Source organism: Schistocerca nitens, chromosome 6 (assembly GCF_023898315.1).
Source record: "Schistocerca nitens isolate TAMUIC-IGC-003100 chromosome 6, iqSchNite1.1, whole genome shotgun sequence".
Lineage (NCBI taxonomy): Eukaryota > Metazoa > Arthropoda > Insecta > Orthoptera > Acrididae > Schistocerca > Schistocerca nitens.
In genome coordinates, this window is record NC_064619.1 from 329297143 (window position 1) to 329313909 (window position 16767).

At 42.0% G+C, this 16767-nt stretch overlaps 1 protein-coding gene across 3 annotated transcripts in view; it reads right to left on the reverse strand.

Annotated features, from left to right (window-relative positions):
- The window catches only part of LOC126263184 (heterogeneous nuclear ribonucleoprotein L), a 173117-nt gene that overhangs the window by 101084 nt on the left and 55266 nt on the right, over positions 1–16767 (reverse strand). For all 3 annotated transcript variants that reach the window (XM_049960241.1, XM_049960242.1, XM_049960240.1), the window contains exon 4: positions 1690–1775. In XM_049960241.1, coding sequence (XP_049816198.1) covers positions 1690–1775 — 86 coding nt within the window. The remainder of the gene's footprint in view (positions 1–1689; positions 1776–16767) is intronic.

A 16767-nucleotide genomic window follows, 5' to 3' on the forward strand; every position in this document is an offset into this window, starting at 1 on the left:
TCAAGGGCTGAACCTATTTGGGGGACATTGTCACATTTCAGGTCTTTTATTTTTTCTGTAGTGATTTGTACGACGTACTGTAAAAACGAAGTCACTCAGCTGACTGTCAAGTTAAGGCGGAGAGCATACGCGGCGCTTCTTTTTATAGCATCAAGCTAAATTATCACCCTAGATCAGAACAACAAAGTGAGAGACGGCTAGCTGTTTGCAGGACGTATTATGTTAACAGCCAATCAGAAATCACCTTGGTCACACCTGTCCTTTTCACGTTGCGATATCGTTAAGATATTTCAGGAGCAGTTTACAACAGATGGCTGCGGCTGTCCCTTGCGGCTGGTAGCGTCACTATTGTGAATCGTTTCCACGAAGTGCTTGACGGCTGTTAAAGAACGCAAAAATCTAAGTATTACGTTACAGCCAAGCAAACTCAATGCTGCACGTTAATTGTGTGTTCTTGTAATCACTGTTATTCTGATCCATTCAAACGCTTTTCGGTAGGAATCCGAAGACTTACCCTGGTAGTGTTGTTCTCTTGTCGCTGCCACCCTTTGATTTCGGCCATTGGAGTAGTATTGCAGTCATTTATGTTTAAGGCTATCCCAAATTTGATTATGCGCGTGAAATAACTGAAGAATAATGTTTACTGCACACAATAAATCATTTTGAACACAAAACACACCAACGGGCCTAGCAAGATCCATAATCGTTCATTATCAACTATCATTACAGTATTACATTACGACGTTTGCCATTCAGAAGTATCTTATGCTGATCTATTTCTTTCAATAATTATCATTATGTTCAACGGAACCTCTATCTCCAATATACAACCGGGACATCTCACTATATCCTCCACGTTTGCGCCTTTATATATTGCGGACAAGCCTCAACTGCGACAGTGCTGACAAGCTACCAAGCTGTAACCGTCCTTTAATTTCGTCTCCCAGGGAAGCCACGAGGAGACATGAACATGGCAGATGCCTGCCCAGAACAGACAGCACGTATTTGTATGGCTGTCTCCGGCCAAATGTTGTGAGCGTTGGAACAAGCGGTTACATTTATCACAGAGTAGCGACGACGATAGCCTGAACATACTCAGTTTTAAAAGTGACATGGAAAAAATTTGATACATAGCTAAATCGCATGACATTACACAATAGAAACATTGAAAGGAAAAGCTCTCGTAATCTAACATTAATCTGAGTTTGCAGTTACAACTGATAATACATAACCAGAAAAAACCTTGATCCGCTTGGTATAATAACACTGACAACGTTAAACAGACGGGAATATCCGGAATCGAAAATCGTTTGAGCGATCTATGCATCTGCAATACAACATATTAATTGCAGGAGAAAGCTAGCAGTAATACTGAGTGCATATGTACTACTTCTGAATAATTACACTTCGAGTAAAATAACTTTTTTCTTCCTAGAATTGCGTTGCTTGTCTGACAGTACATGGAGAACCTCTTGACTTACACGATTATGTTTTCAGAGTTTTGAGTTACCGCACGAAACCAGTTCAATGGACATCTTTTCTCTTCAACAGTTACTTCTAAATAATTTTTTATTGTGTGGTGGACGTGAGGGCCACCTGCCTGCTCAATTTAAAACCATCCATATCCATTACGTAACCTAAGTGTGGTAGTTAATCATTAAAGCAAGCAATATATGCAGTAAAGGATATTCCACCATAGCTTGAACACCGTTCTTCTTGAAAATCACAATGCGAAGCACTTGGCCGCTGGGTGAGCAAATGGTGTGAAGCACTTCCTGCAAAAAAACAAAGAATGTTCATTATAACCAGCGCTGACACTGCTATGCAAATATGAATAAAAAAAACAATTACTAAAGTCATGAACGGTGAAAGTTTTGAGTTTCACGATTAATGGCTCTGGCGCATTTGCTATTAGTTTCTCTCTCTTCAATGTCCCGAGTTTCTTCGAACAAAGTCACAGCTGATACCTGATTATGAAACAGAGCTGGATGCTTCTTCGGTTTGCGAAGATCAGTTGAGAGAGAGAGAGAGAGAGAGAGAGAGAGAGAGAGAGAGAGAGAGAGAGAGAGAGATTAGCCATATTTTATTATTAGATTAAGCGTTGCAAATTAAATATACAACCATCTAGCGCTGGATACAAATACGAAAACTCGCTGCTGCGTTTGTATGATATGTTTTGAGGGAAGCGCCCTTCCATGAAGAAAGACTGTACAGGATGACTATCTTACCTGTATAAAAGAGCATAGCAGCGACCGGTGGTTCTCATTTTCTGTTCGTGTACATTTATCACGTTATTCACATCATCTTAATTCCTAATGCGGAGAATGCTGAAACTGTTTTCATGGAATTTTTCCTTCCAAAAAATTATAACTTTTTTTCTTACCCTCTTCTGTCCACTTCTTTCCTGTTTTCTTTGATGTTTGCTGATATTTCTGGTTTCTGATTTCTCTCTTTTGTTCTGCCTGTCACTTCTCTTGTAGAGATATTTCGCTTCTTGTTTTCTTCTGTGGTTTCCTGTACTAGTCTTCACTGTGATGATTGTCTTGGTCAATCTCTCTTCGTTAATCATTCATGTCCCTTTTTCTTAATTCTTCTATCTCCTTGATTTTCGTTCTTTCCTTGATTACTGTATCTGAGGCATTTAAGATCTCTCAACACTAGAGTACTACAGTGTTAATTTGGTACTGATGTAAATACTTTTTAATGTACGGGTTCTGTCTCAGTCGGGATGCTTTTGGCAGTTTTGTGACCCTTTCTTCATGGGATGTTGAGTTCGGTCTCGTTTTTAAATTAGTTATTAATCACCGTATTTCATATAGTTTAGTGGAAAATGAACACACTATAAACATGTCTGCGCAATATGTCGCCACTGATTTTACTAGCCCAATGCGGAAGAGTCTTAATAGCTTTGTGGTACGGTGTGTGCAGGTTTTACGTACGACAGCCCAATGCGGAAGAGTCTGAATAGCTTTGTGGTACGGTGTGTGCAGGTTTTACGTACGACAGTGATTGGTAGAGAAGCTGCTTGTTCAGTTTGGAGGTTTGCTACACCGCCATCGCATTACTGTCATTGCAGCCGTCGTCTTTTGTCTTATGGAGCGTTTGGACAGCGAAGTAATGATTATGGAAGCGCAGAAATACCCATTGCTGTGCAAAACACGGTGCGAATAACTTGTAAATATTAATTAAATATTCACTCACACCAAGATCTAATTTCTGCTCGTCATTAATTGCACCCCACTTTCCTCCCTAAATGGCTGCTGTAACTGTCCGCAACTATTCTCTCCTTTTATCTATGTTTTCGTACTCTTCTCTTTCTGTATATTCCTCAGTAAGCACTTCAAATTTGGCCCAATTCTGTTTGTTTCTCAAGCAGGCATGGTTGTCACCTTGTCTGCTGTCTTCTTGTCATTCTGTTTTTAACATGATGTGGGCTGGAGTAAGCAAACTTCTCTTTAATACTTCTCCGCTTCATACATTCCTGGATGTGACAGCTATCTCTAAATGCAAATCAGTGGCGCCCATCATGGAAAGACTGCTCCAACTTTCATTTGTATTGAAGGATATACCATAATTAGATTAAAATTCTAACCATCCCACCTGCCCCAATATAATCTTACAGCAACTTTCAGCAGAAACATTTGCACTATGACAAGACATCAAATGCTGACATGGTTATAGTGATGGAGAATTTCTCTGAAAGTATGAAATTATAAGTGCTTGAAAAGAAATACTAAGCAACTGGAAAGAACTGTTCAGTGTCCAGTGGTCCTAGCCCAGACCATTCCAAACTGAATAAAACTGCACAGATGGTCCCGACAGGAAAATTAATCTGGGCAAATCCTGAACCCAATGCTTCAGGAGGATTTCATTAGAGGACTGTTGTGCAAGATACAGAAGAGTTAAGACAGCTTAAAACTGAAAATAGTAGTAATGCAAGGAAGACTTGTCATACATTCAATACTTTGTGCGCTCAGAACTCAAAAAAGTTCTAACGCTCTATCATCCACCGGTTGTGTGCTACACGATATCAAAGTTGGTGGAAAACCAAGCGCCATGATTTTTCAACCATAATAATTTTTTGAAAAACTCTGTAGGCCTATACTGACTGCTCTTTTAGTAGTCCCATAGAGAAGTTGCTAGTTATCAATTCTAGAAGTAGCAGCAGTTGCTTATAAGTATTTCTGCACAAATTTTTTTAACTAATTTGTACCAATATTTTTGATAAATGCAGTATGATGACTGCCCTTCAATAATGCCCTAGAGAAAATACTTTTTATCAAGTACTATCACATCAAAAAATTTGTGCATACATTGTGCATGTTGGTTAATACTATTACTTGCAATTTGCTTACATTTTATTAAGAGCAGATTTTATTGTACTAGGAAAGATTTATATTGTTTAGGAGACCCTATGGATAAGGTTCAGAAATGAACTTTTAATACTAATGTCAAATATTCACAATCATTTTAACAACTGCATTTTGTATGACAAACTGAACACGCTTTATTGCAGTTACATTTATTAATTTAATTATCTAGTACAATATTTCCTAAACATTCTGTTGAAGTATAACAGACCATTTAATGCATTCTGATTGTAACTAAATCTGCAGTCGTCAAAGAAAGCTAAAACCATATTTCATGTAATCACAAAGGGCTTTTCTTCTTGCCAGGCTTTGCTAAGGTAATCAGCTGGTGGTTAAGCTTTTGACTATTTTGGTTGAAGCTGAAAAATCAGAGGGCAGTTGTTTTAACACCCAACTTTTAAAAGCAAATGTAAACATTTGCAATTCCCTTGTCGTGTCAAGGCATTACAAATGGAACTCAAATTTTCAGATAAGAATTGCTGTGGCTAGTGTCCTAGACCTTTGTAGTGGTGTTTCAAGTGCAGTACTTTATTGTATTTTTACTATCTTACCGTTTGATTTTCCATTTCACCACATGGCAACTAGCGTGGGTCTTTAAGTAAGCACTTCGAATATCTAGTGTGATTGTTTCCATCCCCATTGCTTCTTTTGCTAATTTATCAGCCAGCTCATTATCTGAAATACTGACGGGACTGCCAAGCGGACAACTGTGCAAAGGGCATAAGGTTTGCCACAGGTGCAGATACCAACGGATTATCTGGATAACATTGTTCTCATGAAGTTGCTGCGTAGCCATTATGTTTTGTAGTGCTGTATGTATGGTTATCTCTGCAGTATAAATACCACATAATTTTGGTAGAGAGCATTGTTCTCAATTCCTGTCTTCTACATGAAAAAAAGCACAAAACTTTTGGAACCATCAGTATAAGTGAGATTAAAATGATACTCTGACGACAGACAAAAAACACACAGCAATAAAAACTGAGTGTTTTATTGCCTTTAGTGTCACACCCTAACTGCTGGTTGCGAAACATATAATGGAGAAGTTTGCAATTGAAGAGTGCTGCAAGAAAGTGGTCTTCTTTAAGGCAGTTCATGAATAACAGTCATCGTATAGTGAAATAATGACAGGATGACAGTGGTTTTTGGTAGACCAATTTTGATGGCGTTGTGTTTTCAGTAGTGGTAGTTCCATTTCTGCAAGCAGAGTATCAACCTGGCTCACACTGAAGAGCACCAGCTGCCAGACACACACCACCGTAGAGGTCAGTGTGTAATTATTTCTAGGGTTGATGGTGCTGCTGACTGATAAACAATGCTTTCATGCCAAAACGGGATAAAATGAGTGCTTTAAAAATGTTAAAACAACTTTATTACCAACCCAGTAGTTGCTAGTGATGTAACAAAAACAGAGTTTGTTCATGTGAGAAATTCTGAGTTGTATATGTGATAAAACTATAATAATCTTACGAAGTACTGAGGGCTGCAATTCAAGTCTCTAATTGTTTTCCCAAATGGCAGCTCTGTGCTATCTTTTACTCTGATACTGCTGATATGTGGTTGCTGAGTGATTAATTTCCTTGCACTTATTCAGAACTCAACATGTTATCAGTAGTTCATCACATAAATCATCATTACAAATAAACTGATAACCATACGTAAAGAATGACCACATCAATATAAAATTATATGTTGAGAGTCCAGAACCCTGTTAATTTAGGACATGTCATTTGCTTGTATAATAAAAACTGAAGTGCTTTTGCTATTGATCTTACAGCTGCTAAGGCAGACAAATCTCATTGTTCGATAGAAAACTCACGTTAATCAGAAATTTAAAATTTTAGTACTCTAACGAATTCCAACAGATGGACTTACGAGAAATATTCTGAAATGGTCGTACATGAAGAGAATAATACAACACAGGTGTGCTCTAAAAAAGGAGCTCAATTAACTCCTAAAGAAATTTGACGACAAATCTAAGTCTCAAATCATATGGAGAACGGCGGATAATTATCTGCAGTAAGCCAAAGACAAAGCCACATCATTCGATTAATGGTTGTTGCTTTGCAACGTTTTTGAACTAAGAGGAATGGCAAGTCAGTTGTTAATTTGGAAAACCTTGTTAATGGTGGAATTTGAATCTGCAAGTAACTTGGTTGGTGATCTTTTCCTGCAGTTCTACAAAACATTTCTGCAGGGGCAGCCATTGATGATCATGAGGGGGAAAAAAAAAACAACTGATACAAACTTATTTGTAGGGACTAACTCCTTAAGATTAAGTGTGTGTGTTTGAGGTTACGGGTGCTGAACAGCGGGGTCATCAGCGTCCAAACGCATAAAAACAGGAACACATGCAGTGAAGGGACTAAGATGGACAGCGAACAAGGAGAAGAGCTAGAAGACACAGACCTGACGCAGTTCCAAATCCTCACATACAGAGGCAAAACGAGAGAAGGAACGCACTAAAAAAGGAAAGGAAACAAGGAAGGGAGGACAGAAACCGAAGGGAAACAAGGAGGTATTCGTGATTGGCGGACCTCTTACCTAAAACCTGGGTGAGCCAGTCATCCAGCAGCACATTAAAACCCTCTCCCTAAAATCCGAGGCAACAAATTGGACAGGACACAAAACCATAAAACCTTAACCACAGTCGTCGTGTCGTCTTGCAAAATAGAGGGCAAATCCGGTGGCAAAGAAACCACCGCCCTCTGGTCAGAGAATAAAAGAATCAAGTAAAATGTGGCAGACAGTAATCTGGATGCCACAAGCACTGCAGATTGAGGGGTCCTCCCGCCAGAGTAAAAAACCATGTGTGAAGGGACTGTGCCCGATGCGGAGGCGAGTGAGGAGAACCTCATCCCGCCTGCATGACTGGTAGGACGTACGCCATGGCCGCGTGGTGGCCTTGACCAGACACAGCTTATTGTCACCGACTGCCAGCCACTCTTCTTCCCATTGACGCAGAACACGAAAACGCAGGAGGGAGGTAACAGCATGGAGGGGGACGGCACATTCAACAACGTGAGGGAGGGAACATGCATCTTTGGCAGCCACATCCGCCAGTTCGTTTCCTCTAATACCCACGTGCCCCGGCACCCAGCAGAAAGAAACCTCCTTCCCCTGCCGTTGCAGGTGGAGTAGGGCATCATGGATGTTCTGGACGACCGTATCCGCTGGGTACAGGTGTTGCATGGTCTGAAGGGCACTCAGGGAGTCAGAACAGATGAACTTAAGACTGGGAACACGTCTCATCTGCTCCAATGCCCGCAAGATCGCAAACAATTCGGCATCAAAGATGGTAAACGCCGCAGGAAGCGTAACTTGACGACTATCAGGGAAAACAACAGCACAACCAACATGTCGTTGGGGGGCCACACGCTCCACACCAAGGGACGCAAGCAAATGCTTGGCACGAATCCCAAATGGTCTTGTTGCCCTGGGACGACTGGAAAAAGAGACGTTCCATAGGCGGTCGGGCAACGATAGGGTACGCAGGGGACATAGGACAGGCAAGGAATTGACACAACCGTCGCACCATGAGGAGTTTCCGCCTGAGGGCGAGCAGCGGTTCCCCTGCCTCAGCACACAGGCTGGGGATGGGACTGGTACGGAAGGCACCAGTGGCCAGCCTGATACCCTCATGGTGTACTGCGTCAAGAATCTTCAGATACGAAGGCCTGGCTGACCCATACACGGTGCAACCATAGTCTAGACGCGATCGGACGAAAGCCCTATAGCCCTATAAAATTGCAGCAGACGCGCCCGATCTGCTCCCCAGGACCGATGGCTCAGACACTTCAAAATATTCAGTGCCTTCAGGGCCCACATCTTGAGGTCTTTAAGGTGAGGCAACCACGACAACTTGGAATCAAAAGCGAGGCCCAGGAACCTCACAGTGTCAAAAATGGTTCAAATGGCTCTGAGCACTATGGGACTCAACTGCTGAGGTCATTAGTCCCCTAGAACTTAGAACTAGTTAAACCTAACTAACCTAAGGACATCACAAACATCCATGCCCGAGGCAGGATTCGAACCTGCGACCGCAGCGGTCTTGCGGTTCCAGACTGCAGCACCTTTAACCACACGGCCACTTCGGCCGGCACCTCACAGTGTCTCTAAAAGGAAGAATGGTGTCCCTCAGACGCAATTCAGGGGAGATAAAAAGATGTCGACAACGATTAAAATGAACACACACACACACACACACACACACACACACACACACACACACACACACACACACACACACACACAGAGCCAGAGAACCTTCCACCCAGTAATCTTTCCAGAATTTCTTACTTCTAATTTGGCCTCAATTTCCTTTGCTGAATCTATCCTCATTGAGTCCAAAAACACTCATATGGAATACACAGCTATCTACAACCTGAAAAACCAATTCAGACATTATCCTCCACTACCATTGTGATGAATCATAGTGACTATGTGGCTGAGGGTCTGTGCCACCTTTGATACATTTCTATACAAATCTTACAATCGTTATCCATCCCGGAAGTCCAATGAACCCCAGCAGCTCCTCAAGGTCTTAGGTCTACCATAAAAACCAGACACGAATAAATCCATCTCTTCACACCTGTAACCCCCACACTCCCTTTTTCATGCTCCTCAAACTGCCCACAGAACGAACGTCTTCCTTTGATGACCTACACCTCTGAGCTATTGTCCAAAACCTCAATCTCTCAATCAAAACTCTTCCTAAACACCACCTCATCACAATTCCTGACATGTTACCACCAGATTCTTTTTCTTTTAATGCTGCTGCTAATTTTTATTTCATTATTATACAATCCAGATTTCAGCCTTAGACTATTTTCTGGTACAAAAACTTTGTACCAGTCTGGTACAAAAACTTTGTACCAGTCTGGTACAAAAACTTTGTACCAGTCTGGTACAAAAACTTTGTACCAGTCTGGTACAAAAACTTTGTACCAGTCTGGTACAAAAACTTTGTACCAGTCTGGTACAAAAACTTTGTACCAGTCTGGTGTCTTTACATATAAATGAAGTTTTTGTATTTTTAAATGGCTTAAGGCCAAAATCTGAATAGTATAACAAAAATTATTACTGTCAAATGACAGCATCGCTAAAAAAATTTTCCATGACTGAGGCTCCAGACAAAACAAAATCACCCTATTCCTTGTTGGTCACTGTGGTTGCAACGTCCTTATACACTGAAGTTCACTGTGCCCTAGTGGCCACCGAACACTACCTTTCCTAACATCCTTATATTAAACCCAGAATTTCCTAGTCGTCTTAGCGAACCATATCTTGACCCACCATTATTTCACTTTCGATGGCCAAATCTATGAACAAATCTGTGGTACTGCCATGGATAGCCACAAGGGACCATCCTATGCCAACTTAAGTGACATCTGGAAGAACCCTATCCAATAAAAACCTAAAACCCTTGCCTGGTTCAGATTCACTGATGTTTTCATGATCTGAACTCACGGCAGGGACAACTTTTGCTCTTTCCTCCACAATGAACACCTACTCCCAAATCCAATTCACATGGCCCTCCTCAAGTCAACCAGTCACCTTCCCACATGTCTATCTCCACCTCCCATGTGGATTCAGAAACACAGCTTTTCATACCTAGTGCAACAATCACTAACAGTAGCTCCAATTTGACAGTGGTCATCGATTTCATCTCCAACAGTCTCTTCCTTTAGCCTCATTACCTGTGGACACTCCACCTGCAGTGGAAACACTGGAGTTGATGAAATCATACTGATAATCCTACCAGAACCTTTACTGACAGACAATAGCCTACCCAGCTCATCCAATAAAATGATTTCCCCCCACAATATTTCCTCAGAAAACACTAAACCTGTTAACCTGCCAGATCACCCAGTGTCATCCTGACCTTGAGAAGCTCAACCCTATCTTCCATCACAGCTCTGACTCCCTTTCGTCATGCACCATGATGAGGTACATCCCACTCATCACCTAAAGTAACGGCACCCACCCTTCCCCCAATATATGGAATATCGTTTTACATCCCTACTCCAGTCCTGCAACCCAGGGATCATTCCTTTATGGTCAGCCCAGGTGCAGGAGCTGTTCCATACACTCACCCCCTCCTACAGCAATCCTATCTCATTTTGTACCCAATAAAAGGCAGAACCACTGGTGAAAGCAGCCATTCTACGAATCAGCTATGGTGCTGCTACTGTACAGCTCTGTGTGGGCATGACAAACTCGCATGACTGGCCAGTGCCAAAATGTGGCAAACTGCAAACTATACCATCCAATTCCCAAACTTAACAGCCTTTCTACAGCTGCTTCACTACACTACACTAGATACTCTGCTTCAATGGAAGTTTCTCTGAACTATACAAGTGGGGATTGTGTCTCCAGCAAATCCTGTGTCCTCACAATCCTGCAGACTAAACTTAACCAATCTGCTTCCCACTGCTTCACCTTCCCTGCCCCCCCCCCTTCCCTATCCAATCCAGACTGTGTACACTCGTCCCCCCTCCCCCCGGCCATCCCCATCCCCATCCCCATCCTCTCCCTCCTCCCTCTTTCGATTTAACTTATGCTCTGCACTCCTTTTGTGTTGTGTTCCTGATGAACTCCTACTTTCCTATGTAGATGAACATCTGCCAAAGAAAACTGAAGTATAGACATTGTTGTATGTGCATTACAAGAAAAGAAGAAAAAAGAACGAGAATAATACGCTCAAATTGCGATGTTGCATTGTATGTATAACCGTATTTCAGACTCTTCTATAACATCCAGTTATTGTATTTTGTTAATATTTTGTGAGTAAAAGACAATCCAGCAATGATGTATAATTTTTTATTTTGATTTGCAGTGTCAATATTTATAATAGAAAAGTCCTACAAACTTGATGGTATCACCTCACAGTCCATGGGATGCCAGCCCTAAAAACATTTTTTGCATGGTATGGCATAGGTGGTTCCTAGCGAGTCATGAACTACAAACTGTCACCTGTAATAAGATCAAAAAAATGTGTCGACCAAGGGTTAAACTGCAACTGACGAAGCAAAACATTCAACTCTCACAGTGCAAAAGCACATTGATTACAGATTCGGGACCATTACCAGAGATATTGCAGCGGACGTTAGATTTCAAATTATGGCGTACACTTCCTTATGGAACTGACTGTATCTCCACAAACGTACCAACTAATTGTCGGATCCCTAGCACATGTAATCAGTGACTTACTTCGTTCCAAAGATAGAAACGAGCTATCAGGCAAATGTCCATCATGTTTTGGCTCATCAGTGTAGCAGGGAAACATTGTGAACATAAATGAAGGGAAGCAATCACCAGTGAAATAAAGTCATTGCAACATAATGATAAATGGGAGTTACTGTGCCATCCACAGAAGAAATCAACTGACTGGCAGCAAATGGGTCTTCAAAATTAAACTTAATCAAGATGGAGAAATTTGAAGCTACAGGTGGAGGGGGGTTGTAATCAAAGACTGCTCAAAGGAAGTGTTACAATTATTATGGAATGTATACTCACGTTGCACATTCGGCTACAAATGAGAATTCTGGTGACAGTCACTGAAAGATTATCTACATAGCTGCCGAATGGATCCAAATATGCTTTTATTACAGAGGGAACTATGTGCAGAAGTTTACATAGATATCATGGAGTCACAGATCAAAAAATCAGATCTGAATTGCAAAAGATCTTATCAAACAAAAATGGCTCATTGTACATGGAATACATCATTTGATAGTTTTGTAAGACGTATTGAACTTTGAGGGTCAGTGATACATTTGCATATAAGCAATTTTTGAACATTCAAGTATGTATAACTTCTATAGTATGTAGAAATTATCATTGCCATAACTGACTACGATGGGATCAACAACATTAAAAGGGTTTTGGGAAATCTATTTTTCATCCAAGAAATGACAGGATTAAAACTTGTCTTAACACTGACTTCAAAAGGTCAGACCATGGAATGCCTAGACGAACAATGTAATCTGGCTAGGACACCAATGGACATCGCACTCTCAATGGGAAGCAAAGCACAACTGAATGACTAGCAAGATTATATACGCAATTCCAAACCCTTTTGTCAATTGATAGGTTCTTAGGTGCAGGCAATGTTTACCTGACCTGAGTAACAGTAAATTATTTCAGCAGGTACCAAAGCAAACAAATGGTGAACTATCGGAAGGAACTTTATAGATACTTTAAATCAATGGACAGCCTTTTTAGCAGGCAAGGACCATACACTGGCAAAATTAGATACAGGCGAGCCACAGTTGTTAGTTATTTTGTATACCTATAACTATATACATCATATAAAAAACACAAAAACAAACATATCTGTTCAATTTATTAGTCAGAAACAACACAAAGAAAATGAGAAAAAACTGACAAGTGAAAACTTCTAAATAATTAAACATGCAAGTCAAATCAAAATTTAATCTGACTTTTGAGGCTTTATTTGATTGGCCATTTGTGAAATGTTTGCATTCATTTCTGTCTTACAAATTCACGAAATGGCACTAGAATGATTTATCAGTTAGGTGTCATTTTTTCTTTGGCTCAGAGTTGAAAAAGTTTGCTCATGTACGTAAATGCTGCCAAAAATTGAATTACTTGCTAAAGAAGCATTTCCAGTTCTACAAAATTGGATGGGAAACAATCTTTAACAACGTGACTGATTTCATAGTAAATGTTTTCCAATGTCACTGGAGTAAGACCTGGGCAAAATGGAGTCTGTGCCGGTGGTGATATCATCATCTAGCGTAATTTCTGGGACACCTGGTCTTTGCCCATACCTGTGAAGGACAAGTATGCAGCACTACGGCAGCGACTTTACGTTCCAAACACATCAGTTTCTGTGCCCAGGCACTAACTCGTTTAAATGCCAGAAGGCAGTTGAGGGATGAATGCCATTCATAGTGTTGGAGAGCATGATGGCAGTCTTCAATAGCAGCAGCAATTTCAGGAGGGGGGTGGGAGGGGACAGTGTCCAAGGAGCAGTCTTCCGACAAGAAGATCGCGATGGGAACTGCTGAAGCAGCTGCCGAAAGAATGACTGTCAAACCCTACAAACTCAACACCATCATGTGGAATTACTGGGATGGGGGCCATGGAAAATACAACCCAATGTGTCAGTTTCGAGATGATCTCAACAGTTGTGGCTGAAACAATAACTTGACAAATTCTACAAAAGGATTTGGGGCTTCTGCCATACCAAGTTGTACGGTCTCAGAGTTGAATCGAAATGACCGGACTGCGTCATGAGTTCACCAAGTGGAAAAACAGCAGTTGGAAGCCGATCCAGATTTAAGTGGAAAAAAATCATCACTGGCGAGGCCCATGTTTGTCTTAGTGGCTTCGTCAATTCACAAAGTTGTAGTTACCAGAGTGAGAAGAACCAGTCAGTCTTGTATTACACACCAGTGCATTCAAAAAACCTCCCTTTGTCACGTGGTTTATGGTATGGCAGCTTCATTGGGCCTTATTTATTTCAATATGATAGCAACCGCTACAAATCTATGTTACGCAAATATCTGTGGCCAGAATTTGAAACAACTGGTATCGAAAGCATGTTGTCTCAACCAAGATGATGCTAATTGCCACACAGCTGATGCTACACACTATTTGCTGAAGGAGAAGTTTGGCTGCATGATCATCAAGGCTTAGATATGTGAATTGGCTGCCACAGTCACATGATTGAACACCCATGCACTTTTTCCTTTGGAGCACAGGTCTATGCTGATAAGCCACAAACTTTAGAACTTTTTAAGGCAAAGACTCATCAGGCTATCGCACACCTAGTGCCACTTATGTTGGATAGGGTCAACAATTGGATCCAGAACATAATTAGAATGTCTAAGCTTCAAAATGATGCACAATTTATGTTGATACGTTGCTTTGACTATTACTTAGTTTTCCTATTTGTGTTCCCGGTCGTGCAACACAAGGAACGGTTGTTACAAAATTTTACTCTTGACACAGAACCTTTGGTTCTATAACAACACTGGGGTGATGATGACATCAGATGGTTGGTTTAAAAGGAGGCAGGGGGAAGGAACCAATCTGTGAGGTCATCTGTCCCTTGTTTCCAGTAGAACAATTACCAAAGGGAAAGAAAAAAAAAGGCGATCTAAGGCACAATAACAAGAGAAGGAAGAACCAGAAGAACGACAGGAAGAACCAGAAGAACGACAGGAAGAACCAGAAGAACGACAGGAAGAACCAGAAGAACGACAGGAAGAACCAGAAGAACGACAGGAAGAACCAGAAGAACGACAGGAAGAACCAGAAGAACGACAGGAAGAACCAGAAGAACGACAGAACGACAACAAACACTACAATGGAAAAACAGGACAAGAAAACCACAGAGAAACAAGAAACGGGGAGAAGAGGTTAAAAAACAAGAAAGCAGATTCCCATGGCTGGCTGACGATGAGAATAAAAAAGGAGAAGCCAGCCACTCTGCAACATATTAAAACCTCCACCCTAAAATCCCTAGGGTGGAGGACACAGAGGGACAAAGATCATGCACTAAAACTCAGATCAAATGATAAAACCCACCCGCACAAATCAAACATAAAACTAAAGCTGCTGCTGAGGCACTGTCGCCCAACACCAGAGGTAGGGTGCTGGGAAAGTTAAAGTCCGCCGCAGAGAGGCGGTAAGTGGGCAGTCCAGCAGGAGGTGGATAAATCATTTGGGACCCACAGCGATACTGAGGTGGGTCCTCGCAACGGAGAAGGTAACCATGTGTGAGCCACAAATTGCCAATGTGGAGTCAACAAAGGACAACAGATTCCCTGCGAGAAGCCTTCAGGGAAGACTTCCAAGCATTCGCAGTCTCCTTAATGACGTGCAGTTTGTTGCGCATACTGTTGTGCTACTCCGTCTCCCAGTGCCGAAAAACCTTGCAGCATAAGATAGAGTGTGGGTCAGTTTCAGAGATGCATATTTCCAGGAGCAGTTTCCACGTAGCCTGTTTGGATAGCCTATCAGCAAGTTCATTGCCTGGGTTTCTTATGTGTCCTGGAATCCAAACAAACACCACTGAACGACTGGACCGTTCCAGGGCAGAGACGGACTCCTGGATGTTTGCTACAAAAGGATGCCGACGGTAGCACTGGTCGATAGCTTGTAAGCTGCCCAGGGAGTCTCAGAGAAGAAACAACTTACCAGAAGATGAACGGATGTACTGATGTGCACAAGATATGGCCACAAGCTCTGCAGTGAATACACTGCAGCCAGTGGGCAAGGAATACTGTTCAATATGGCCTCTGTGGACATAGGCGAAGCCAACATTACTATTAGCCATCAGGCCGTCTGTGTAAAGAACTTTAGAGCCCTGGTACACATCAAGAATCTAGAGGAAGTGACAGAACAGTGGGCTTAACCCAGAAAGAAGCTTTGGCTGAGGTGTACACCATGGAGGTCTACGTTAATGGATCTCAAGTAGATGTGGTAAAGGGGAAGACTCAAGTTTGGAGAGAAGGGATTGCACGTAAACCGCAATTGTCAACTCTGACTTTGGCCGCCGACATAGGAGATGAACTGCCGCTTATGGGAAAGGATACTGTAATTCGGTTGCTTGGGAGAACAATGAATGTGTGCAACATAACTGACGAGCCATTGTGCACGTTGCATCCACAATGAAGGGACTCCAGCCTCCACCAGGATACTGGTCACCGGACTCTTTCTAGGCAAAATCCACAGTGGTGCACTGGGACAAACAATGCCGAGGGCACCGCCTAACCATAAACCTGACTCCCATACTCGGGATGGGATTGAACAAGGGCTCTGTAGAGCTGCAGCAGCATAAAGTGATCTGCACCCCACTTTAGTGTTTATCAAGCAGTGAAGAGCCTTGAGTTGCTGCCAGCACTCCCACTTAAGCTAACGAAGGTGAGGTAGCCAAGTCAATAGGGCGTTGAAAACCAGTCCTAAGAATCTATAGGTCTTCACTACACTTAGTGGATTGTCATTAAGATAAAGTTCAGGTTCTGAATGAATGGTACGACACCAACAGAAGCACAAGACACGACTTCGTGGCTGAAAACTGGAAGCTGTGGGCTAGAGACATAATTGCACCTTGTGAATGGCTCGACGTAGGCACCACTCAGCAACTCCAGTACTCGAGCAGCAATACGAAATGCAGAAGTCATCCGCATCCATATAAGGGCACAGGAGATACACTCAATACAGATCCCTGTGGAATGCCATGATCCTGAATATGGGGGGAGGTATGGGAGGCACCAACTTGGACATGGAAAGTACGCAGCGGCAGGAAATTCTGGATAATAGAACATTGTTGAGGCTGATGGGCCAATGGCTATCCACATCAAGCGGATTTCTACCAGGTTTTAGCACCTTAATGATGGTGCTACCCCGCCATTGCCATGGA